This window comes from Gossypium hirsutum, chromosome D07, assembly GCF_007990345.1.
Source record: "Gossypium hirsutum isolate 1008001.06 chromosome D07, Gossypium_hirsutum_v2.1, whole genome shotgun sequence".
NCBI lineage: Eukaryota > Viridiplantae > Streptophyta > Magnoliopsida > Malvales > Malvaceae > Gossypium > Gossypium hirsutum.
In genome coordinates this window covers 3,599,336-3,626,362 of record NC_053443.1, presented here as the reverse complement: position 1 = coordinate 3,626,362, position 27,027 = coordinate 3,599,336, and the positions used below count along the sequence as shown (strand labels likewise).

Here is a 27,027-nt window from a genome sequence, read left to right as displayed (position 1 = left end):
AAAACTCTATCCTGACCAGGTTGTGGACTCGTAGATCTTCAGCTTGTAAGAGAATTCTTCTTCATTAAGGGCATCGACCTGCAAGGTCTCAAGATCGCAGAAAGAGCTTGCATGGTATATATAAATATATCAATACCCATTTCACATCTATTAACAACAAATCGGAATAAGTGGAATTAGACTTCTTTCTCCAACATTTAAATAAAATTTTAATTTTGAGGTTAACATTGTTGTAAGAACTTTACCTAAGTATCACTCTTAACATGAACGATTTCCTATTTCAATATATATTTGACAAATTTTTTCAACATATTTGTCATGTTATATTGCCAACCCAATGAATGATTTCCTATTCCTTTTTACCTTTACTTATATATATAAAATTAAAAATCGAATAGAAAATAAATTAATGGTGGCATGTAAAGGCGACGATTCCGAAATTCGTCGTAAAAAGTATATGTTATAATGAAACAAAAAAAAAAAAGAAAAAAAAAAGCGGAATCATTCAAGTCTTGTAAATGTCAATAACTATACTAACTACTTTAATGATGTTCATAAGTTAAACATGGCCTCAATCTTTGATGTGAAATTAGACAAAACTATAAATCTTGTTTCAAACACTATTACTATAATGCTACTTCACCATCTAATTTCTTCTTTTATTTTCCACCCCAACAGTTTTAAAGGTAAAACAAAACTCTTCTCAACCCTTCTCTTCCTTCAAATACATAATATTCATATTTAATTTTTAAAAGTTACTCAATATCTAAGCTTTTAAAATTGGCATAATAGTAATTTTAACCTTTAATATTTATATATTGAGTAACTTGAACTTTTTGTATTTTATTTTTTTGATCTTTTACCTAAAAAGCTAATAAAAAGTAAATTTATAGACTAAATTTGATCAAAAATAGGAACATAAGAAAATTTCAATATAATAATTTACATATTTTTTATTCTTTTAAAATTAACCTTCAAATGCCACAAAAAAGAAATTAAAATACATAATGTGTAAATGATGAGAGTTAATTTTTTTTAGAATCAGCATTAAATTGACACAAGTTATAAATTTTAAGAGTTAAAGTTACTATTATGCCAATTTCAAAATTTAACAAAGTATTTTTTATTAGTGACTAAAAAAGGTTGAATAATTTTGTGAACATTTTATGAAAAAATATTATCGACAATTAAGTGACTAATAATCGCAGTTTACCAAAATTTAAAAAATGAAAGGGTACCCTCAAGGAAATAAATAGGGTGGGCCTGAGATGGGAGGGAGAGTGACACATAATCAGATATTTCCAAAGAAATTGTATACGCGACTCTCTTCCCTTTTTACCCTTACATAGATATTTGTCACCCTGTGACCGCCTTTTGCCAGACGGCAGGTCTATCTCCCACCTATCAAAATATATGAAAAATCCTGTTTATTTTTTTATTTTTAATATTAATTAATGCCATTTTCTTAATTTCGGTTAAAAAACTTTATCATGGATGCATCAAACAAGTTTTTTAACTTCTCCCACCAGAGATCAGATTTTGTTTTTATATCTAATAACTTACATTAATTTTTTATATTTTTTATTATATCTATTTCCGTCATTAATATAAAATTTTCGATTTTGTTTGTTTATAGATTAACATAATTAATTTTTGAGGCAGAGGCACCAAATAGGTAGGGGGACCATCTTATAGCTGGACAGTTTGCCATATACAGCAAACAGTACGTTCTCCTTTGAGGGCCCCATTTCCTCTTTTTATTTTTGTTTGGGACCCGCAGCTTCTATACAGTTGGAATTGATTAAGCCGGCGGCTACCAGAGAAGTCAAAATTCCCGGTGCTTCCCACTCCATCCCAATCTCTCCTCAACCCACGTGTACTGCCCCGATACGCTTCAACCTAAGCGCGTGCTTTTTAGCTGGGGACCCTCTTGTGGTCCTAAGAAACCATCTTTCGACGCGTGTCTACCGCGTCGTTTTCCCGAGAGTGGCGAAGAGATAAGCGACGTAATTTGTGGTCCCCCCTCCCTCCTTCACCGGCGTTAGCTTCTTCTTCCTCTTCCTTTTTCTATGTCCTTAACCGCCTATCGCCGGTAACAGTCAGTTGAAACCGTAAAAAAAAAAAAACTGATAACTTCCACTGCAAGACATTCCAGTTTTTGCAACAGTAATGTATTTGGTTCCCAGTCGGATTTATTTTATTATTATTTTACAAACTGCTAAATTTTGTTACGCAAAATCAGGTGACGTGGAAAGCACGCTCACAGTTTTAAGGATTAGGTTATTTGGCTTCCCTGTCCTTCATGCGACAATGTACTTTTTGTTGTTCTAACTTCTAACATGCATGGTGCCGGTGGTATTCTACGTAAATATGTTTTTTCACAGTACAAAACAACATCAATGCATTAAATCATCTTTCTTTTTTTTACTTCAGTTAATCTTTTTAACTTCATTTATAATAATAATAATATATACAGATATTTTTTTATATTAATTACTAAAAACTACTTTATTATTGGTCTGACTGTGAATCCAAGCAAAACCCGCGTTTCACGTTTCAACTTAAGAGTCTGGTCCCCCCGTCCCCGCGAGAGAGATCGCCACGGTGACAGGTTTGAACCGTCAGATCAAAATCAATCATAAAAGCCTTTCCATCGATCAACGACGCAGGAAGTTCCACGCAAATTCTCCATACCTTTTATTTCTACCTAGTCTTTTCGGATTAGGAAGAAAATGACAAAGCAATACTGTTGGTAGTTTATTTAGCAAAGACTAATATTAAAATTTATTTGTAATTAAAAAAAAAAAGATCACAATCATGTAAACGCTTTGATTATACACACAAAAAGTCAAAAATAAGTTTCTATATTGGAAAATCGGTTCTAAATTGTTTGAATTTTACATTTTGGTTGGCAAATAATATTGTCTAATTTTCTTTATGGGAGGGAAAACAAATATTCATCTTTTTATAAAATATTTATTTTTAAGTCATAAAAATTAAAATTAATTATAAATTAAATAAAAATTACATTTAATTCAATTCGAATAATCACAATTTTTTAATATTTATTTCATAAATCATTCCAAGATTTCGATCTGAAATAATTTTTTATTTCTCGAATTTTCTTACTCAACCCTAATAATAATAATAATAATAATAATAATAATAATAATGATGGTCCCCCACTCGTCCACATAAACCACCAGCATTTTATTCATGATAATAAGCTGATTTCTCCACCTGAAAACCGCTTTTTCTTCAAAACAGCTTGTCCTTCTTCCCTATCTCTCAAACTCTCTATAGCACGTTTCTTACAGTAATTTACTACTAATAATAATCACATATTTTCTTCCTTTCTCTGCCAACATATATCCTCTCTCAAAGCCCTAGCCTTTATTTTTATTTTTATTTTTGCTAGATAAAGAGTGTATCTTTTAAGTTAATGAGACTGTAATTTTTTTTTTAAAAGCTGTCTTTGTCATCATTTTCTTCGTTTTTCTCTCTCTCTCTATCAGACAATGAATTCATAATCATCATCGTCGTCGTCTTCTTCATCGATATATCTCTTTCGAATACGTTTAGAGGAAAAAGGAAAAGGAAACAGGGTACATACATGGCGTTTCACCATAGCAGCACCCACCTTTCTCAAGACCTTCCTCTCCTTCACTTTACCGACCAGCAACAGCAACAACCCAACCAAGCCCAGCAAGGCGACCAACTTCAGGAAACCGCCGCTCCCAATTGGTTAAACTCCGCCCTTCTCCGTCCCCAACAGCCGCAACCACCGCAACCCCACCCGCACTTCTCCGACCCTAACTTTCTTAACCTTCATACTACTACAACTGCTTCCGACTCCACCGCGGCTTCCCAAGCTCCTAACCCGATGCTCTCCCGTTCATCCTCTTCGCTTCTTCATCGAAACCACAGCAACGTCATCGACGACGCGGCTGCGGCGGCAGCAGCTGCGGTGGCAGCAGCTGCGGTAGGAGGAGGTGTTATGGCCGTGGAATCGGGTGATTTGAAGAACAGCATCAGCGAGACTATGAATAATAATAAGAGCGAAGGCGTGGTGGTGGAGAGTGGAGGAGGAGGAGGCGGAGATGGGATTGTGAATTGGCAAAATGCGAGATACAAGGCAGAGATTCTAGCTCACCCATTTTACGAGCAACTATTGTCAGCACACGTGGCGTGCCTTAGGATCGCCACGCCAGTGGATCAGCTTCCGAGGATCGACGCTCAGCTGGCTCAGTCGCAGCATGTGGTGGCTAAATACTCAGCTCTCGGTGGAGGGTCGCAGGGCTTGGTTAGTGATGACAAAGAACTCGATCAGTTCATGGTATGCCGCCACTATTATTCAAGCTCCTTCCATTCCATTATTATTCCCTCTTCTGGTTTTCGTTTTTATTTGAAATTTAATTCACCTTTACCCTTAGTGGCAATCAATAACTCATTAACTCCATGCCAGGAGAAAAAACACAGACAATTAACTGCTTCTTTGGGTGTCCACTGATTGTTGTTGTTTTTAAGGTTGTCTGAAATTTTCAGCCCTTTTTTAGCCCTTTGTGTTATTGATTCAACTGATGATGACACTCGTTTTAGCAATTCTGTTGACATTAATGGCGATTGATTCATTGGGTTGGGATGCACCGACAATTCCTTTTTGTGATAAGCAGGACATTTTTTTAAAAATTTCGCTTCCTTGGTAATGCAGACGCATTATGTTCTGTTGTTATGTTCGTTTAAAGAACAATTACAACAACATGTTCGTGTCCATGCGATGGAAGCAGTGATGGCTTGCTGGGAGATTGAACAATCCTTACAAAGCTTAACAGGTAAATATGCATTTATGTCTATAATCCTCTGCTTTCATATTTAAATTAAAAACGTGAAACGCTGAATCATGTTATATATAATCTCTGCTGTGATTACGTAAAACAGGTGTTTCCCCAGGGGAAGGAACAGGTGCTACAATGTCTGATGATGATGATGACCAAGTCGACAGTGATGCCAACTTGTTTGATACAAGTTTGGATGGTACAGATTCAATGGGGTTTGGACCTTTGATCCCAACAGAGAGTGAAAGGTCTTTGATGGAGCGTGTGAGGCATGAACTCAAACATGAACTCAAACAGGGTTACAAGGAGAAGATCGTGGACATAAGGGAGGAAATTTTGCGAAAAAGAAGGGCCGGAAAACTTCCCGGCGATACAACATCGGTTTTAAAAGCTTGGTGGCAGTCACATTCCAAGTGGCCTTACCCTACTGTAAGTGCTACTTCACCAAGATCTCTTTAATTAAACTCTAAATGTTAACTAATTTTTCTTTTGCAGGAGGAAGATAAGGCAAGGTTGGTTCAAGAAACAGGTTTACAGTTAAAACAGATAAACAATTGGTTCATCAATCAAAGGAAGAGGAACTGGCATAGCAATCCATCGACTTCCACCGTCTCCAAGAGCAAACGTAAAAGGTAATGCTCAACAAAGCACATCTTGGTTTTGAAAGCTTTAGCAACAACCTAAATTTGAAAACAAAAGTAATGCAGGTGAAAACATAAGGTGATCGGTTCGTGTTAAACCAAATCAAAGATTAAACCCAACATTACTTCTTATATAGATCACAAGATATATAGGCTTTTAGTGGAACTGCAGCAGAGGCTTATAAGGTGAGGATCAGATTTTGCTGCAACATGAGAAACCGGCTAACACGGGCGATGAAGCTGATATTAGGCCATTTTGCAGGTATGCGAGATCGGAGGTATTGGTAGGGAAGTTTAGGAAAATTATAACTAGTGTTACTTTTAATTGGATGAAATTGTAGTTGCGTTGGTAGATTATGATTTTTGGTATGTATGTCTCTTTCATATAGATGTGAATAAATTGGGAGTGTACAGTGTAATAAACTTTATACTTGGTTACGGCCATGGTAGATCATTGTAATGCAGAGTAAAATTAGGTCTTTGCTCTCTCTTTTACTTCATTCCTTTTTCGCTTTTAGGGTGTAGCAGACTGTGCATGATGATGGCTTATAAGCTTTTTTTCATCAATTTTCCAATGCCATGTCAGACACTTGTATTTCTAAACTCCAATTTAATTCCTAATCCCTTAATTACGCCTCTAGTCTTTATACTTTTCTCGCATTTGAAATTTAGTCCTTTGTCCATAAAAATTAATCTTTCCAAGGTTCATGGTTTCCGCTATCAATAATGTAGTCTCCAATGTCCGAACATAAGTCCTCCCTTTAAGAATACAATGTGTCTTATTATTTATTATAGTTTCTCTGTCTTTAATCTTAGGACTTTAATCTCTTATTTTTTTGATTTAATATTTAAAACTCAATTGATTACCGAACCACGTGGCACTTTTAAAATAATTTTTTTTATCATGTTACTAATATTACTTAGTGTAGAAAGCAAAATAAGCAAATAAAAATGTTTGAATAAAATATCTTAAAGATTTTTGAACTTGAGGTTATAAAATTCTTTAAACACTATTTTAGAGGAAAAAAAGTGAATGTTGATACGTTTCTCTAGATGGCTTTAATGCGATTAAATTAAGCACATAAGCTTTTTTTTTTTAATTTTAAAAAATCATTAATTTAATTTAACAAAAATTCTTTTATTATATTATTTTAGGTAAACTACATAAAAATCATTAAAATTATTAGTAAGTTTATATTTTGTTCACTCAACTTCAAAAAGTTACAAAATTATCACTAAATTATTCGAAGGTTTTCATTTAAGTCATTCAACTATTCAACAGCTTTTATTTAAGTCTTTGAACTGTTGAGATTTTTTTGTTTTAAATTTGTTAGCAAATTCTAAGCGACGATTCAATGATCAATAGGTTGGATTAGTACCCATGAGTAGAAGAACATGCTTTAGATCCCAGTTGATATGATAGTCAGTGTCGGAGATTAGAGAAAAAAACTATTTGGATTTTTGGTTCGTAAGTTCATGATATTCGAAATTTTTTCATGAAAAAAAAACAGAACTATAGAAGAGAATGAGAAAAAAAAAATTCGACTGATACAAGTAGTACGAACAAAAAAGACCATATAACATCAATTTTAACAACGTAGTGACTTAAATGAAAATTTTTGAATAATGCAATGACTATTTTATAACTTTTTAAAATTAAATGACCAAAACGTAAACTTATTAAATAGTTTAATGACCTTTAATTTAGTTTACCCTATTATTAGTTTACTTGAATTATTAAATTAAAAAATTAAAAAAAAAACTAAATTCATGAAAATAAAATAATTTTTTAATCTTATTATAAATACTTATCATATTTGTCTTTTTTATACAATGTCTAGAATTACCCATAATCCCTCTCCAACCCTTAAATAGGAGGATAATATACTTCAGTACACTCAAATCCACGTCTTCTTGCATTGACAACAATGAAAATATCAATCGAACTAAAACTCAGTTTACAATAAAATAAAATTTAATTGTAGTAAGAATATAAAAAAATTGAAAATAATTTTAAGTAATAAATTTAATTAAATGGAGTGAAGTATGTATTGTAATAAAAAAAGTCCAAATATAGAAAAGATATTCCCTGTTTATTACAAGCTTTTAATGCAAATTTATTTCGGAAGATTTGGGGAACAAAAAGTCGTCAACTTTAGGTGCGTTATTTAGGTGATTCGACTTTTGTGCACTCACTGCATCTTCCGCTTTGATTTCGGTTTATCATCATTTTTGGGCCTATTGGACTTCATTTTGGGCTTTAAACTTATAAACATGCATTCATTATATCACCCTTTTATAGCAATTATCATTTATAATACAAATTTCGTTATAATTGTTAAATTTGTTATCAAATCAAATGCTTATCAAATAAAATTCTTAAATTCGTATTTATGGACGAGATCAAGTTGAAGCTCGAGTTTAAAAATTTTTTTAACTTCGAGTTCGTTTTGCTCAAATGGACCATCTCACTACTTAAAAATGATAACAAATTTTTTATATTTAAACTTAATTATAAAAATAATATTGATATATTTTTACTTTTTTATTATTTAAAACATTAAAATGGGAGAAGCCAAGCTAGCCCAAAGTTAAAAATATAGGTCATAGCCTGCTCCAAAACGAGTCAAGCTAATCAGGTTGGTTGGATTACACGGCCATGAACACTTCTTATTGCTATTTAAGAGTTGACTTCTTCTTCTTTCTTTCTTTTTTTTTAAAAAATTTTGCAATTTATTTTTTGAAATTTTTAATAATTTTAATTTTTTTAAAAATGATTCTTTCAAATATTTATTATTTTTAGAATTTTAAAGAGTGTTTTATTTTTCATAATTTTTATTTTTTTATATTTTTATTTAAAATATGAAGAAAAAAATAGATTTAAAAAATGTAGGTTAAAGAATAAGGACCAAATTAACAAAAATTATAAATATTTAAGGCTAAAAGGTTATTTTACCCTTTTTTAACTACTACATTAATAACTTTAACGATAAAAATAGACAGAAGGACCAAGGCTCTTGGATAAAAAAAGTGTAGAGACTCAATGTCTCGAAATCAAAGTATAGAGACTAAATTTCAAGAGAACAACGAGATCTGTAGCCAATTATATTAAAATCTCATTTCAATAAATTATTTGAGTTTCGTATTTATTATAAATTTGAAACATTCGAATCTCATAATTTGATTAATTGATGCAACTGTGATTTGAACCCGAATTATTTTTGAAAAAAGTGAATGCCTAGCCAATACGACACAACTTGGGGTAAAAATATCTTTAATAATTTTGTTGATATCAATTCAATAAAATATTAATATATTTGAAGTTTTTAATTTAAATATTTTTATTTTCTATGAGGTGAAAAATTAAGTAAAAGTTTCAAGTAATTTTCACTTATAACAGTCAAATATGATTTTAAACTTCAAATGTTACTATAATTACAATTTTTTAAAAATAATTTTTTTTAAATTTTAAATTTCAATGATATAATTTATGATCATAATTGAAAAAAACAAAAGCACTTAAAATTCTATGGATTCAATCTTAAAACTTGATTTATAATGGGCTAGAATAAGTTGCATTCGGATACTACTAGAATTTAAAGCCCAATTAGTAGCTGTTGTTTATAAATTATTTATAATTTTTCACTTAATTAATAATAGATTAAGTTAAATTTTATTAAATAATATAAAATTAGATTTATAAAAAAACATTTATTATTTTGAAAGATTTAAAATTCTAAATTAATTAATAATAGATTAATTTCAATTTTATTAAATAATATATAAATTAAATTTATAATAAAATTTTATTTATATATCATACCATTCAAATTTATAATATGTACTTGCATTCTAAAATATATTTTAATGTATAATATTATTGATAAATATTAAAATTAATAAGTCTTAAACCTGACAAAAATATTATGTTGTACATATGAAAACTTAATTTCATTCTTAAACAATTTCATTCCCCTTTTCAATTATTAAAAAAAAAAGTTAAAATTAATAAATAATACATAAAGAAGCTTGAAATGTGTCAAGCTGTAATCCCTTAGAGTTGAATAACTCTGAATACAAGTTTGGACTGAAATTCTATAATAGATTAAAAGGGATAAATATTAATTTTAGTTTAATGTGTAATGTTTTACATTAATTTTAATTTTGTGTAATTTTATATATAAAAATTTGGTTTGACTCGATTTTCACAAACCACTAACAACATTATTAAATTAGCATGATTTTATGTTGATATATTGCCTACACACAATTATATTAATCCAATCTGAAAATGAATGTATGTATTCATTTCTTTAAATGTGCACAACTGAATTAAAATTAAAATTTTATGTATAAATATGAACCATAATTCAAGTGCATAATTGTATCAACTTGAATATTAGACCAAAATTCATGTATAAATTTAATATTTATACATAAAATAGAATAACCTAATTTTATGATGGGCTAGAATAAGTTGAACTTTAATTCAATGGAATTCCCATGAAGGATTGATATGATTTCTTTTAGCGGTCCACTTCACTAATTGCAAAGTTTATGTAAAAAATATATATTTGCAAAGTTATATGTGAATTTATTTATTGATAAAACTAAGGCTAAAAGAACTATATTAATGTTGGATGGGTCTTAGTTCGATCAGTATGGGTATTGTTGTTAATGCAGGAGAACGTGAGTTCGAGTACACTGAAGCGCATTATTCTTCTATTTATGGGTTAGGGAGGGGTTATGGATAATTTTAGATATTCTGTTAAAAAAAGCAAATATGATTGACGGATAAAATAGAAAATGGTTTGAAAAATACCATCTTTCTTTTTAGTAGACAAATTCGACCCATTGGTTGATTCGAACAAATGATTTTGTTCTTGGCAATATATTCACAATACAAATAGCGAATTGCAGTTGCAACTTTTCATATTATGATCTCTATATAATCCACACGATATGAACGATAGTCAATTTTTTTTTACTATCACACGAGAGATTTTTGAATGAATATCACGTGTTCGAAAAGATAAGAAATTTTAAACGTGATTTTAAAATTTCATTAAAATCTTTAACGTAAATTTGAAATCATATTAATAGGTTAATAGGCCAAATCCATGAAACTAAACCTAAACATTTAACGATCAAAATTTCAAGACTCGAACAATCCTAAATACATGCTTCAATTTAAACTTTTATGAACGCTAATTAAATCTTGTTTTATCAGGCAATTCTTTTTACTAGTACATAAACTCCATAAAATCTCAAATTCATTCGCAAAAATTCGAGCTCCCTCCTTGCTGATGGATTTTCGACAATGGGGCTGATTAATGGGTGGGGATGATATCCTAGGTAAGTTCAATGCAATCTAACATATATCCTACTCTAGATTCAACACATGTTTATGTGACGTGGATTCACCTAACAATAGCATGTGAGCCCACATATTGGGAACCCATGATGTTAAGCAACCTTGATGTGCAAACTTGATACGTAAATCGTGTAAAATCTAACCGTGACCGAATCGAATTATGAGTACGTAATAGTGAGTATGATAACAATTTTTCTTTTCTAAAGACTTTTATGGTTATGAATCATGTAAGAAGAACAAAAACCGAGTTTTCCTCTCTCGAATCTAGTTTTTCAGCAAAAGGGGAAATCAAAAGGATGAAACTACGGCTTCTACTCTTAAAAAAAAAATGGAACGACAGCTCACAGCACCCAATGGAAAGAAGTCGTGATTTCTTCTTCTCTTCTCTTTTTGGCTATTAAGCCCTTGGGCTAATAGCTTCATAAAGACTCCAAATTTTTCTCTTCTTTCAATCAAGTCCTAGGCTTACACTTTCTCAAATTTCCCTTTTATTTTCTATTCAATCCTTGGCCCAACAATACCCATTATCAAACATTATGAAATGGAAGCTCATAAGCTTGGCAAATAATCTATTTCTTTTGACAAGATTCAGGTTTGGATTCTAGTCCAAGTTGTATTTATGGTTAATAAAATACAACACTGTTTTATCAAAATAAATTACCCCTAGTTTAGAGTAAAATAAAGAAAGCCACGTATGCTATAAAACTCTAATCCAAAGATAGTGCTGAGGTTTAAACTTAAATTCTATCATTTTCCTTTAAACTTCAATTAGCCGTAGAAACTTCACATTTTAATCTTAAAATCTGTGTACATAAATTTGCAGGATGAATTCGGTCACCCTACCGTACTTTACAATCTCTAAAATATCACATAGTTACCAAAAGAAATTAGAAATTAGAAATCCAATCTAATCCAGTTATAATTGTTGTATCGCTTTTCCTCAACTGTACGCACAGACTTCCCGCCGTACCGGCACCTGCGTTTCACCTAAGTGCTTGATCGCCGGTAACCGGTCCGGCGTAGATCGGAGTCGGGACGAGAAGTTGACGAAAGGAAGCTCGTCAGCTCGACTCGACTCGTCCTCGAAATTTAGCGCGTAGCTCATGGGATCGTAACTGAAATCAGAGGAGGCGTAGTGCTTGTGCCCTCCTTTCCCGATCCAAGCCATTAGGTTCCTGCATTTTTCCTTAATCAAGTAAGGCGATCTAGGCGTCGACCTCGAGGACTTCACCTCCTCCAACTGCTCAAATTCATCAACGTCTTCGGTATGCGGCACCGTCGAACAAAAGCAACAGATCGACGATCTCATCTTCTCTTTCAATCTCTCTCTTGCCGATGTTGAAATGCAGTTTTCGTTGTAAACTTTGCACTAGATTTGCTTTGCTGGTTTGATCTGATAAATTTGGAAATGGTGATGGGAGAAATGGGGGCGGGGAAGGTGAGTATATATAGGTTGAGCGGAAAAATAAAGAAATAAATAGACGGATAAGACTCCACTCTGGTGGCGAGTATAAAGTAAAGGCAGTTAGCTGGAGAGTGTGACCAGAAAGTATAAAAAACCGTGGGTGGAGCGTGGTACCACTGGCTAGTGGTTTTTTTTTCTTTTCCCTTCTTTTTTTAGGTATCAAAAGTTAAAACCGCGTGAGATTTTCCTGAGGATAAATTGGTAATTATGTATGGATCAAATTGTGATTTTCTCCTATACATTTAAACTTAAAAATTAAATGCTAAAAAAATAAGTTAAAAAAAAGAGTATTCAAAATTAAATATAAAATTACAGATTGTGTTTTAATTCGATTGACATAATCATTGTTGTCCGTACAAGAGAAAGCAGCTATAGGAATATAATTAGATTTTTGATAAAAAGGTAATACAATTTTCAATAAAATAAAACAAATCATTAAATTTATTCTCTGTTAAGTGATAAGTAGGTCCCTATCTACTTATCATTTTTTACCTTTTTTTCCAAAAACTTTATCTAATAGTTTTTATTGAGGGTTATCAAACATGTTTAAAAAATTAGAAATATTAATTTTCAATTAATTGAATTTTTTAAATATTTTATCAAACAGGGTCTTAGTCTTTATGTTTTAATGGGGATAAATCTAAAAAATATACATGAACTTTAGTTTAATGTGTAATTTGATACATAAATTTTGATTTGATATAATTATACACATGAAACTTTGCTTGTGGTTTAAAAGTATATGTGAAACTTTAATTTTGACTTAATCATACATATTTGAAGAAATAAATAATTTATTTTATTTTTATATTAGATAAATATAATTATTTATGTATGCAATATATAAATATAAAATAATATTATATTAATAATTATGTTAATAATTTAAAAAAATTAAATCAAATTAAAATTTCATATTTAAAATTACATAAAATTAAAATTCATATATAATTTTATGATTTATCCCTAATATAAATTTGAGATTAATGAAAAGAAGCAACCTTCTTCGTTCAGATCTCCAACTTTTTGCACTGTTTTAAATACTAAATTCATGGGTTGTATTTTTATATATATAAACTGATTATCCATTTATATGCTTTACCAATAAGGTGGCTCGGTTAATATACAAATTGAATTTTTTATGAATTAAATTATTCGAAATGCAATAATTTTTAATTGTTAATCAAAATAATTTTTTTTAAATATATTAATCAAATTGAAAATTTTGGATGTTTGGTAGGTTAATCGAATTAACCGAAATTTAAATGTTTTTATCTTTTGGTTAAAACAAGTATAAAACATATAAAAAATACATTTCTAATATTTATTTTCTTTTATTTAATAGTTCAAAAAACTTTAAATGGGGTGAAAACAACAAATAAGACATTAAAAACACTATATGAGTCTTGAAAATAACAAATATTTCGGTTAATTGGTTAATTTGGTTAATTACCTGATTTTAAACCGAATGAATCGATAACTAAAATTTTAAAAAATCATTAATTGACTTCTGACCACACTAATTTCAGCCACTGATCGATTAATTGAATTAGATTGATTCAGTCGATTAATTTAATTTTAACCGAATTATAATCACCGTATTTATAAATGTAGGATATTATTACACCACTAAAAGGTATAGATCCTTGATATTGTAATTGTTCATTAATAAATATAGAAATTAAATTAAATTATACTATTTGAACATACACCTGAAGTTTAATGGTTGAAAGTCAAAATTGCCCTTAAAATGTGCTATATTGTCCTCGGCTGAGCGCAGCAATAGGTTAGAAAAAGGAGTCAAAATAGTAAAGTGAAGGAGGAGGTGCTTTTTAATTAACTTATATCCAAGTACTGACTGAAATGAACAAAAGAGGACGTAGGCAATGCGTGGATTGAGGATAAGGATGCGAATGCAATGCGTGGACCGCTGATTTTACTCTCTTTACAGATCATTTAATAAACTAATGAAAGACATAAAAGTGAAAGGTGACTGGATTCTTCGACGACAATAAAAAAAGGTGAATAGATTCGGGCTTTTTGGATTTTGGTGCCCTTTTTAGGATCACGAGTTTGGGTGGGGAACGTGGCATATGGTCAGGGAATTTGGCATGGATCCGTTGTGAAATAACAGTTACGGTTGAGGTGTGGATGCATGCACACAGCATAGTCGAGGAGGCGAGCCGTACGTGGGGACTCGATGCCCGCCGTCCACCGATGCTCTATCTCCTTTTCTTTTTGCTTATAAATCACCCACCGCTTTTCTTCTTCCAATATTTCCTTCCTCTTTTTTCGCGGATAAGGTAGAAACAGCTGGAAAAAAAAAAAGAGAAAATGACGAAAGGGAGATATGATTACTACCATAAATCTTAAACCTTAAATTCATTAATTAAATTATTTATTTTGATCTGTCTAATCTAAATCAAATAAATTATTAAAATTTTATAATAGTTATAAAATTAATATTTTATATTTGCTTATAAAAGAGAGTTACTTAATTTATATTTGAATTTTGTACAAAATATCAATTAATATTTTAGTTTTTACTCAAACCCAAACTTCCACCCCAAAATGATTTTACTGACTTCGTCCTTCATTTTGAAATTTTTATAATGTTTTTATGTTATATAAATTTTTATAATACTAAACTAAATATATGACAAAAAACTAAAATGCATATTATAAAACTTTATAAAGTTGAAAAACTTAATCAAAATATATTTAAATTTAACATATATGTTATAAATTATAAAATTAATAAATTACAATTAATAAATATAAAAAATAGTTCTAAAATTAAAAGAGAGGCATTACAATAATTATATTGGAGTGAGTAGAACCGATTTTACCTAAATTAACTCTCGATCTGACTCTATATTTTTTAATGGAAAAATTATCCACTCATCTAAAAGGCCAAATTTCTTTTTTTCTTTCTTTTTTAAATAAAAAGCAAAATTTGTTATCCAGAAATTGAAAAACATGAAGGGCTTGAGTGGAAAATGGGCATCAAAGTTCATATTTAGCAGAGCAGGACAATGGTAAGATACCTTAGGAGATAAGATTTCGACATATGAATGAGCAGTTGATGTGCCGATGCCCATTGATCAACACCCTATCAAGCTTCTTCACAAGATACCTTTCTACGTGATGATTTGACCAATTGAATAATGGCATAGTGCTTGCATGACCCAAGACAAATATCCCCTGAAACCATAACTCTTGTAAATTGAAGTCTCAAAGTATTTATAGAATTCTATGTGTTGGTCTGATGGTCAAGGTGTTTATTGTCTTAAGTGTTATTTGGGCCCAAGTCGCATTATTTGTGTTTTTATTAAAACTTTGCTCTTCTCTTATAATTCACTCAAAAAAGAAAAAGAAAAATAAAGAAAATAATAATAAAATAAGATTAAAAAAGAAACAGAAAGGAAAGTAAAGAAAAAGAATCTAACCTCTCTTATCTGTTTTATTTTTTCAATAATTTTTCTTATTTGGCTATAGTGTTGAAAGGAAAGGAATTATTTTAATCTTTACATAAATAGTTTATAATAACAAAATTAAATTAAATTAAAAGTTATAGAAAATATCAATGTTCTGCATAAAATCGTAATCTAATGATATTAAGTGAGACATGGTAAATGATTTTGAAATGTGATTGAATAAGAAAAATAAAATGAAATGCTCCGGTAATTAGAATGAAGAAATCCTTTGAATTGGGGAGAGCAGGGAAAGATTATGGGGCCAAATGTAAAAAAAAACCCAAAACAAAGGCCCTCTTTTAATAAAGACTATGGGTTGGGGTCCAATTGTAATAAATGAAAAACTTGGATTGAAATGCTGAATGGGCCCAAAAGTATGCACTCCTGTTCGAAAACTGCGCCTCTCACTGCTGGTTTGGGCCTTTCTAGAAAGCAACGGGCAAATTAGAGAGAGACGCCTCCAAAACATTAATCAATACAATTATTTTATTTTATTTTATTAATAAATAAAAATAACATTTGACATGAAAAAGTAATTCAAATATAGCATAGCATAAGTCAAATTTGATACACTAAAAAAAAATCTAATACAAACCCATTCGGGAGGTGGAAGGGTTTGAGAAAAATATAGGCTTGAACAAAAAAAATAAGGCTCGTTTTATAAACGATTCGAGCCTCGAGTAAGCTTGTTTTCTCGGGCTTGACCCGAATTTACAAAAAATAAAAATTATTGTTGTTTTGTCATAGTCTTGTTGTCATTTTGTTATTATATTTCTACGATTTTGTTGTTATTATTTGGATATTATATAACTCTTATTTTATTTTTAATTTTGCTACTATTTTAGAGACATTTGCTTACTAAGTTGCACCTATCTTAGTGTTATTTAAGTATAAATATTTTTTAATTTGTTAAAAAATATTTATTTTAATACTTTTAGTATATTTGATATATTATATTTTTATATAAAAATAAAAACATAAAAAAAATTTAATACAAACCAACTGGGCTCAAATTTTAGTTTTTTTTTTATCTTGGTTAAATTTGAGCAAAATATTAGACTCATTTTTTTAGACTGAGTCAGACCTAAACTTAAAAATCAAAGACTAAAATTTCACCTCGATCCGAGCAATGAACCACTGTAGTTTCCATTATTTTTTTCCCACCAATTTATTTCCCATTTCTTATAGTTTTATTATAGCTTTCTTATCCCTGCCTTTCTTTTTTTCTCTAATCACCATTTTAAAGAAAAAAAACACTTATGAATATTTAAGGTTAGTATATCCACAGTGCTAACATGTTTGTTGTTTTTATATGTGTGATACTGATACTAAGTGAGATCTGATTTTTCATTTAACCACTTCATCATGTGAGTTTGGCTACTTTTTTTTAAATAAATAAATAAATTTTAATGAAACTGATTAACATATAATATATTTATGATAAACTAAGAAAATAGAAGTGTTAGTGAATTTTTTAATTCCATATAGAACAGGTATGGATAAACACTGAAAAAATATATATATATATATAGTTGGGAATTTGACTTGCTTATGTTTAGTTTAGTTTAGTTTATTTAAGAGTTGGCATGTGAATTGATTCCTTTACCAAAACCCTACCTCACCTCCCCAATCTATACCACGTTTCCCCCATAATTAATTTCAAAGATGTCCAAATTATATATTTGGTCTCTTTCATATGTTAGCATTTACGATTCAGTCCTTAAATTTTAATTTAATAAGAATTATTTTGATTGAAATATTGACGTCTAAAGAATAGCTTATGTTAGCATTTTAACCAAAATAGTTATAAATGTGAATTAAAGATATAAAGAGACTAAAATCATAATTTTGTTTTTAATAAAGATGTTATAAAGCTCATTGATTGAAGTTGTCCTCCATTTTCTTAAATCCGACCTAATGTTTTAAAACGAGTGGACCGTTTCATTTATCATCATCCTAACTTCCAAACTTACTTCAATTTCTTTCCAATTCATTTTACCTTTGGATTATTTGCATCTTTTGTTATCTTTTAAACCTTCAAATCATATTAGTTTAATTTTCAGCTTTAGTATTCATTATGATACTTGTTATCATCGATTTAATACTCAAATGGGTTCGGGTCAGATGAGTTGGTTTCCATCGATCTCGCAGACCGAGCTTGCATGATGGATATTTATGTTTTCCCGTGAAGTCATACATGAGATCGCACGTAAGACTGCATAAACACGTGTTAAGGTTAGAGTAGGATATATGTTTATATGTATGGAACCTACCTAATAGGTAATGTCAATGAACGATACCCATATAATATAAATAGGTAAATACCACCATCTACGGGAGACACAAAAAAATACTCGATAATATTAAATTAAATATTTTTTTATAAATCCACACATGAAAAAAAAAATTAAGCTAGATGCGAACTCACATTTAATATCAAAATTAACAGCTAAATTGAGTGAAGGGTTAATTGGAATGATATTTTGATTTAAAGGTTTTGATGCAATTAAGCCTTTTAAGTTATAAAAAAAATTATTTTAACCCTTTATTTAATATCTATTAACTTTGTTGAAGTGGTAGTTCATATATATCACTTTAACAATTAATTAAGTTTTTTAAATTAAAAATATTATTCCTTATACTTTTTAATAATTTTAATAAATTTTAATTTTACAAAACAATTTTTATAATTTTTAATTTTTTAAAAAATTAAGTACTTACTAATATTTCATTCACATGGCAACCTACATGTATGCCACGTCAGTAAAGTTAACAAATAGTAATTTTACTCATCAATTTTGGATGGTTTGATAAAAAACGAAAGGACTAAAAAATTATTTTTTTAATAAAATATTATGCCAAACAGTTAAATGCTTTTATTAATGATATATTAAAAAGTTATTGTTTGATATAAATTCTAGGGGTTCCAGTAATGTAAAATTTTTTATTAGTAAAATATTTCTATTTAATTTTAATTATATATAAAATATTTAAATAAAAAATTGGATTGATAGATTTGTCCGGACCCGGTCTTGAAAGAAAAACCGGATCTGGTCTTTATGAAGCAATTTTGGTGTTTGAAATAGTAGCATGACTTAATAAAACAGGTTTAAGTTTGTTATTAACAATTGAAATTTTCATTTTTAATTAAATAAAGATTTTTAATAATCTTATTGTTTTTCAATTAATATCACTTAAAATGTTGCAAATGTTGAATTAATTGTATTTTTAAAAATAAATTATTTTTTATTTTGTGAAATAGTAAGATATTTAAATTATTGTATTTAAATTTTATGACAAACGATACAAAATGAAATAATAATATTAATAAGATTAGATTTAAGAAATAATTAATTTAATAAAATAAGATTAATTTTATCAAACAACGTAATTATTCTTCATACTTAATTTTATCAGTATACCAAAAAACTTTCTAAAATAAATTTAGTAGTTGTAAAATTCAATACAAAATTTTCAACACCTAACTTAATTTTCACCGAACATGTTAGCATGTATTTTAATTTGGTTAATTTTAGTTGGCTAAATGCTCAAATTAGTGTCCAACCCCTTAAGAGTTGTGCCAAACTTTTATGAAAGTAATCAACTAACACACTTCAACTCAATTTTGTAAAAATTAGGTAAATGATGAAAAATATATGACATTACCTTAAAAAGAAAAGAAAAAAAAAGAAAATCATAATTTAAAATTTGATATCAAGATTTGAAAAGCTCTTATTTGAGCCACTTTGAAAAGGTTTTGCTATTGTTCCAGCACTATCGTAAAAGTTTGGCCTTATATGATCATTTTTAACAATTAATTAAAGGTTAAAATATGATGTTAGCCTCTGTACCTTGACAAAATTTGAGATTTGGTCTTTGTACTTAAAAAGTTGAAAATTAAATCTTCTTTCTTTTCTGATTTAAAAAATTGTAGTCCAATCACTAACATTGTCAGTATTTCTGGTCAAAGTTTATCAATTTGACACATTGATTAGGCTATTTTCATATTGTGTGACATTTGGCTGACAGAAAATAAACATGTTATGTTGGTAAATTTGACAAAAATTATCAATAACGATGATGATTAGACTAATGTTTTGAAATTGAAAAAAAAAGAGAGTAGAGACTAAATCTCAAATTTTACAAAAGTGTAAGGACTAATGGCATATTTTGACCTTAAATAAAATTAAAGTCAAAATTTATAACGAAATCCATAAAAATTTTGGAAGCAAATTGAGCTTAGAAGTATAGAAAAAAGGCTGAACATTTCTTCAACAACTCTACTCTGGCTGGCGGCTTTCAGCAGTCGACACGGTGACTTTCTTCACCAACTCTCTCCCGTGACAGTCTGTCACCTTCCCAAATACCGCCACCGCTTTAGGCGGCTTCCGCCGCTCCATCACTTGCCGAAGCCGCCCTTCACCAAGTGCCATAAACAAAAGAGAGAGGTCATTAAGCAAATAGAGTGAGAAATGGGGTGTGGGAATGTGTTCTTCACGTTGATCATAACATTATCAGTAGCTCTAATCACCTACAACATCCTCATCTCAGCCAATGCTTCTTTAAAGCAAGAGCTTCCTGGGCCTTCAACCTCATCCATCATCGACCCCATAATCCAGATGCCGGTAGAAAAATCCAGAAAGTATGGGTCAAATGCAGAGAAAAGGTTGTTCCACACGGCTGTGACAGCTTCTGACTCGGTTTACAACACTTGGCAGTGTCGAGTTATGTATTACTGGTTCAAGAAGCATAAGAATGGACCCAATTTGGATATGGGCGGGTTTACTAGGATCTTGCACTCTGGTAAACCTGACAACTACATGAATGAGATTCCCACTTTCATTGCTCAGCCTTTACCAGCTGGAATGGATCAGGTATTTCTTTTTGAGGGGCTTAGCTAGTTGACTTTATTCAATTTGTGAAAAGGGCATCTAAGTTTGGAAATTCTCGAGGTTAATCTTCATTCATTGGATTTCTGCTATGCTGATTGAACATTAATTAAACCAATCAAAGTTGTTTTAGATCCAACAAGTATCAGTGAAGTTGATGATTCTTGTTTCTGTATGTATGTATGTATAACTTGTTAATGGCAGGGTTATATAGTCCTGAACAGACCCTGGGCATTTGTGCAATGGCTTCAAAAAGCTGACATCAAAGAAGAGTATGAGATCCCTGATTTCCTTATTTTGTATTTGATTCAATTTAACTCCATATTTGGTTGATTTTACTTATCCCATCTTTATTATGTATATGCAGTTACATACTGATGGCAGAGCCAGACCATATTATTGTGAAGCCTATACCAAACTTATCAAAAGATGGGTTGGGTGCTGCATTTCCTTTCTTTTATATAGAACCTAAAAAGTACGAGTCAGTTCTGAGAAAGTACTTCCCTGAGGAAAAGGGTCCAATAACCAACATTGACCCCATAGGAAATTCTCCTGTTATTGTTGGGAAAGTAAGCATTTTGGTGTTTGCTTAGTTTACTATAGCAGCAGCAGCTATTTTGGTTTTGCCTTGGCTTGATCTTTCGTTGATTGTTTAGGATTCTCTCAAAAAAATTGCTCCGACTTGGATGAATGTGTCATTGGCAATGAAGAAAGATCCTGAAACAGATAAAGCTTTTGGTTGGGTGCTTGAAATGTGAGTTTTATCCAGTTTCCTCCATACTTTTACAATGGTTCCTTAGGTATTGTTGACCTTGAGTTTGGCTTCTTGTTCCATAATTGTAGGTACGCTTATGCTGTTTCGTCTGCCTTGCATGGTGTGGGTAACATCTTGTACAAAGATTTCATGATCCAGGTTTGATGAGATTGTCCATTGTTTCCCATAATTTCTTCTTTATAAAACAATAAAAGATGCCACATTTGAGAATTTGGGGATGCTAGTTTAAACCCAAGCTTTCGTGCCATTCAAGCTTCTTTTTATTAGGCCAAGAGGCTGTTGGTGGGGATAAGCTCTAGTTTAGGACCCACCTCTGCTATGCTTCTAAGAGCAAAAGCCAAACTGAATAAGCTTTATTTGTCAGTAGAACAGATAGGAAATTTGCAACTTGTCTGTTATGTAACCATAATTTTAGTAGTTTGTGGACAGTGACTTTTCTCCTCCATTCTTATGTATCATATTCCTTAGTTCTTATTATTTTAAGAAAAAAAGGGGTAATCAGTCCTGAATTCTCCTTACTAAACACTTGCTTTGTTTTGGGATACTTATCAGCCTCCTTGGGATACAGAAATAGCTAACAAGTTCATCATTCATTACACATATGGATGCGACTATGATTTGAAGGTAATCTATTGTACTAAAATCTTAATCATTTTGTTGTAGGAAAATGCTTCTTGGTTATGAACTTTCCAATTATGTTCCAACATATCTGTCACCTTTTTACTCAATAGCTGTAAATTTTCTTCCCCATTTCAGGGTAGGTTAACCTATGGAAAGATTGGAGAATGGAGGTTCGATAAAAGATCGTTTGATACTGAAGCACCACCAAGAAACCTTCCCCTGCCTCCTCCTGGTGTTCCGGAAAGTGTGGTAAGTTTAACAAGCACCCTTTTATAAGCACACACAAAAAGCAAAAGGAGCATGTCTCCCTATATGAAATTTTAGACCATGCAGTACAATTTGGGAGTATGTTAGGTTAAAATTTCAAAGCAGTCCTCCCTACACTATAATCAAAAGATGCGTCGTAGTTTGGTGCCATAGAACTGAATAAGTTAATGAATCCTTTGTACGTTTGATATTAATGTTAACGAAAAACTATCTAATGCTGACGTGGAGTTCAAAACTTTAGATAGAAGTAAAAGCAGCAAAAGAATTCATTGTATTAAGAACATATCAATTCATACAAGGATTTAGTTTTTCATTAACAATGTAGTAAATTTTACTTGTTTGCAATGACTACCAATATGATGTTGTAATAAAATAGAATGTAATTGTGGCAGGTGACACTGGTGAAAATGGTAAATGAAGCCACCTCAAACATTCCAAATTGGGGTTCATAGAAAAGGGAAAAAGGAAGGTTAGGGGTGCAATTGCAAGATATAGGCAAAAAGGGCTCCCTTCATTTCAGTTGTCAGCTGCAGATATTGGGTTGGTCATAGTGGGGAAGAAAGAAAGGGCGTGTTTGGTTATATGTTGGTGTTTATTCTATGCTGGTAGTTAAGATTGGGAATAAGATACACCCTGAGCCTGAGGAGAATAGAGATAAAAAAAACAAAGTTATATATACAGGTGGTCCTTGTGAGCCCATATGCTTGTTTTAATTAAGATATATAAACTTGTTACTCTTTAACTACGTTTTTTAACTTTTTGTCTTTGGAAAGAATTGGCCTTATTTGTGATTTCACCTTCGGAAAGAATTACTTTAATTTTAAGTGAATCAATCCTCAATAATATTTATACACTAATGCAATTTTAAAATTGTTTTACATATGTTTGTAACTTTTTGTGTAATTAGCCCTGGCTTCTGTTTCTCCCTCTTCACAACCATGCAAGTTCTTCAGAGAAGATGGGCAAAGCATTGATTTCCAAATTGTGAAAGTGGCCTCTTGCATTATCTGCATTATCAATAACATTTATGAAGCCAATATCCTTCTCTATGACTGCCAACAGCATCAGTTTCCACCACTTTATAACCAGCGATAGCCACCTCTGGAGGACCAGGAAAACTTTCTGCCACATCCTTACCCATCTCTTTAGCATTTGAAGAATCTTCTATAAGCTTTGACATCAATTCAACGTTCTCCTCCTCAATATTCATATCTATCTCTTTAGCACTTGGAGAATCTTCTATAAGCTTTGATATCAATTCGATGCTCCACTCCTCCATATTATGACCCATCTCTTTAGGACTTGTAGAATCTTCTATAAGGCTTTGGTAACTATTCAATGTTCATCTCCATAGTCTTACCCATCTCTTTAGCACTTGTAGAATCTTCTATAAGATATGGTAGCAATTCAGTGTTCACCTCCATATTCATACATCATACCCATCCTGTTGGCAACTGTAGAACCATCTAAAAGCTTTGGTAGCAATTCAACGCCCCCCTCAGAATTATAAGATACAGGAGATTCTGACAACTGCACCAAGGGTGGAAGCTCGGCATAACTTGGTTGAACATTCAATGCAGCCATTGTATAAAACATACCATGATAAGGAAAGCTGGGAGCAGTAGGATTTTCCAGCTTCAAACGCTTCGGCAAAAGTTGCATGGCTTCTGAACTAGCATATCTGGGCTGCCATAGTCTCCACTACCAGTAACTCTTAGAAGACCTCCTTTTACATGTTCAAAGTCAGGATGAAATGTATCGACGATAGCATTATACCGAACAGTGTTGCAAATGTCACATCTAGCATCATGACAGACGTCATAATGGGATGCAAGTGAGAAGAATTTGGTGCATCTACAGGCATATCGACAGCAGACAGTCGAATGCAAATAGTTTGTAAAATAAGCCGGAGCATCATTCCCCGAAAATGCCGCTGAATTCTTGCACTTGATATAAGCAAGTAAAACCTTCCGTTGGATAGCTCGATTCAACCGATTATTAGCATCTGCCTGCGATTCTTGTAAAAAAAGCGGAGGAAGATAACCATGACTCGCAGCTTGTTCATTTACGGGACAAAATGATAGATTCTGTCCGGCGAAAGGAAACCTAGCATCAGCCATAGACAGAAGCAAAGCCAGAGCAATTGTTTGGGTCTAATTTTTTTATAGTTTATATCTTTATAATTTTTAAAGGATTAAATTGAATTTTTATAATTATAGGAGAGCTAAAGTACAATTTGACCTTTACCAATTTAAATTTTTTTTAAAAAAATTAAAGGCCTAAATAGTAATTTTACATTTTAGGGGGCCGGGGCCCCTGCCAGCCCCCTTAGATTTGTCTTTGGCCACAGATGGGTCATAATATGTCGAATTCGACATTCTCGATCCCACGCGAAGCGATGTATTAGGAACCATCTCACTCACAACTTACGGCCCTAGTTGTAGGACTCCTTATTTCCAATCAGAATTCCACCCAAGTGAATATTACCAAAAGTATTAGATATCCATTCATTTAGATTATTGCAAATTGATAATTAGATAAAAATGAAAACAACAAAAATCTCAATTAACTTAAAGTATAAAAAAATTTACATAAAATCCCAAAAACATCATTTAGAGTTTCAAATAGTGGTGGAGTAAGAACGAAAATAAAAAATCAAATATGAAAGTGAAATAGATAGCTCGAAATCTCATTACTCAAGTAGAAATCTTCAAATTATGTTTAGTGTTTCGAAGATTAACTTCTTTACGAGGGAAGGAAAAAATATGAGGGAGAGAAATATGAGGCTAGTTAAATTAAATTTATGCAGTTTAGGATTTTATACTAAAATTTGGGGTCATACTTTTTGTATTATAATTTTTTAATAATTAAATAATAATGTAAATATTTTTTATAGTTTAATATATTTATATTTGTTAATATGTGATTAAATAATAATTTTTATATTTAATAATTTCAAGAAAAAAATTGTATTTAATAAATAAAAATGGTCATCATTTTCCTTTGAGTAAAAGAGTAATAGAGAGGATCTCAATCCGTAAAAAAAATCAAGCTTTTTTGTAACGATAGTCGTCAAATCATTTAAATTATTGGGTCTAATTCTAATTAAATTAATTATTTAAAAGTCATAAAAATTAAAAAATAGAGAATTAATTCAATCGGTTTTTAGTCCAACTTAATTGGTTCTGAACAGTTCATTCAAAATCAGGTTCAAATATATATTGGCCCGTTCATTTCGTTACAAGTATATATTATATTTGTAGTATATAAATTTCTATTAAAGGGACAAATCTCAAAACTATACATTAACTTTGGTCTAATGTGCAATTTTGTAAAAGAAATTCTGATTTGATACAATCAGAATTCTACACAAGTGAATATTATCAAAACTATAATATTTTCATTTATTCAGATTATCACAAATCCGTAGTTAGATGAAAGCGAAAACAACAAGAACTCCAATCAACTTAAAGTACAAAAATATTTACACAAAACCCCAAAAACACCATTTAGGGTTTCAAATGACAATGGAGTAAGCAGCGATAAGAAAAGGTTTACTCCTCAACTAAGTAACCACAAAGAGAGAAAGTTAGAAAGGACGAAAACAAAAAGTCAAATATGAAAGTCAAGCAGATAACTCAAAATCTCATTATTCAAGTAGAATTCCCCAAGTTAAATTTAGTGTTTTGAAGATTACCTTGTTTAATATGAGGGAAATAAATACGAGAAATTTAAGTAGTTTATGATTTTATATTAAAATTTGGGTGATATTTTTTCATTTAATATTTATTTATATTGTTTTTTATGAGGTTACTTTTATAATTATTATTTTTTGAGTAAATAATTTTTATATAATTAAATAATAATGTAAATGTTTTTATAGTTTAGTATGTTTATATTTGTTGCTTTCCAAAAAAAAATGTTTATATTTGTTAATATGTAATTAAACAACAATTTTATATTTAATAATTTCAAAAAAAGAAGTTTATATTTAATAATTAAGAATGGTCAATCATTTTCCATTTGGTAAAAGAGTAATGGAGAGGATCTCAATCCGTAAAAGAAATCAAGTTTTTTGTAATTGTAGTCTTCGAATCATTTAAATTATTGGTTCCGATTCAATTGATTGATTTGGTTCTAATTAAATTAATTATTTAAAAGTCATAAAAAATAAAAAATTAATTCAATCGGTTTTTAGTAGAGGTGCTCATGGGCCGAGTGGCCCGGCCCGACGGCCCGCCCGAAATATGGGCTTGGGCAAAAAAATGAGGCCCGTTTAGAAAACGGGCCGGGCCTCAGGCACAACTTTTTGCCCGGGCTCGGCCCGGCCCGATATAATAAATATATTTATTTTTTAAATTTTAAAATATTTTTTTTAATTTTAAAATATTTTTAAAATTCTTTTTTAAAATTTTTTTAATTTTAAAATATTTAAAATTCTTTTTTAATTTTTAAAATAAATTTTTTTGTATTTATTAAAAAAATAGGCCGGGCCGGGCCAGGCCTGGACAAAATTTTAGGCCCATATTTCGGGCCAGGCCGAGCCCGTGCCTAGGACCCGGGCCAAAATTTTTTATGGGCCCGGCCCGAACTCGGCCCAGCCCGGCCCATGAGCACCTCTAGTTTTTAGTCCAACTTAACTGGTTCAGAACAGTTCATTTAATTGGTTTTTAAAGCTTTGTTC

The 27,027-nt window shown here is 30.7% G+C and overlaps 3 protein-coding genes across 6 annotated transcripts; 2 read left to right on the top strand and 1 right to left on the bottom strand.

Moving 5' to 3' along the window:
- The first annotated feature begins 3,243 nt into the window (after positions 1 to 3,243).
- Positions 3,244 to 5,955, top strand: LOC121219249 (homeobox protein knotted-1-like 3). Of its 4 annotated transcripts, none has more exons than XR_005915920.1 (6): positions 3,244 to 4,336; positions 4,712 to 4,832; positions 4,939 to 5,264; positions 5,331 to 5,467; positions 5,543 to 5,662; positions 5,739 to 5,955. XR_005915920.1 is itself a non-coding variant. In XM_041097091.1 (5 exons), exons 1-5 carry the CDS (start codon positions 3,614 to 3,616, stop codon positions 5,544 to 5,546), a joined length of 1,311 nt encoding a protein of 436 aa, XP_040953025.1. In that variant the 5' UTR covers positions 3,244 to 3,613; the 3' UTR covers positions 5,547 to 5,955. The 4 variants fall into 4 exon arrangements, 2 of the variants coding, with proteins under 2 accessions (XP_040953025.1, XP_040953024.1); XR_005915919.1 differs by having other exon boundaries at positions 5,535 to 5,662; XM_041097091.1 differs by having other exon boundaries at positions 5,543 to 5,955.
- A 5,835-nt stretch (positions 5,956 to 11,790) lies between these two features.
- Positions 11,791 to 12,159, bottom strand: LOC107955970 (uncharacterized). The gene has a single exon (XM_016891741.1). It carries the CDS (start codon positions 12,157 to 12,159, stop codon positions 11,791 to 11,793), a length of 369 nt encoding a protein of 122 aa, XP_016747230.1.
- Positions 12,160 to 20,002: 7,843 nt separating this feature from the next.
- Positions 20,003 to 23,139, top strand: LOC107953761 (hydroxyproline O-arabinosyltransferase 1). The gene is made up of 8 exons (XM_016889157.2): positions 20,003 to 20,665; positions 20,885 to 20,952; positions 21,048 to 21,249; positions 21,337 to 21,434; positions 21,524 to 21,593; positions 22,008 to 22,079; positions 22,212 to 22,325; positions 22,736 to 23,139. Exons 1-8 carry the CDS (start codon positions 20,264 to 20,266, stop codon positions 22,793 to 22,795), a joined length of 1,086 nt encoding a protein of 361 aa, XP_016744646.2. The 5' UTR covers positions 20,003 to 20,263; the 3' UTR covers positions 22,796 to 23,139.
- Positions 23,140 to 27,027: the final 3,888 nt, after the last annotated feature.

What these genes read in the sequence shown, in the direction of transcription:
- LOC121219249 (XM_041097090.1), top strand. Translation starts at nt 3,614, where the DNA reads ATGGCGTTTCACCATAGCAGCACCCACCTTTCTCAAGACCTTCCTCTC. An exon ending in AAGAACTCGATCAGTTCATG is followed by an intron (nt 4,337 to 4,711) that starts GTATGCCGCCAC and finishes TTGGTAATGCAG; the next exon opens with ACGCATTATGTTCTGTTGTT. An exon ending in CCAAGTGGCCTTACCCTACT is followed by an intron (nt 5,265 to 5,330) that starts GTAAGTGCTACT and finishes TTTCTTTTGCAG; the next exon opens with GAGGAAGATAAGGCAAGGTT.
- LOC107955970 (XM_016891741.1), bottom strand. Translation starts at nt 12,159, where the DNA reads ATGAGATCGTCGATCTGTTGCTTTTGTTCGACGGTGCCGCATACCGAA.
- LOC107953761 (XM_016889157.2), top strand. Translation starts at nt 20,264, where the DNA reads ATGGGGTGTGGGAATGTGTTCTTCACGTTGATCATAACATTATCAGTA. An exon ending in AAAGCTGACATCAAAGAAGA is followed by an intron (nt 20,953 to 21,047) that starts GTATGAGATCCC and finishes ATGTATATGCAG; the next exon opens with TTACATACTGATGGCAGAGC. An exon ending in TTTGGTTGGGTGCTTGAAAT is followed by an intron (nt 21,435 to 21,523) that starts GTGAGTTTTATC and finishes CCATAATTGTAG; the next exon opens with GTACGCTTATGCTGTTTCGT.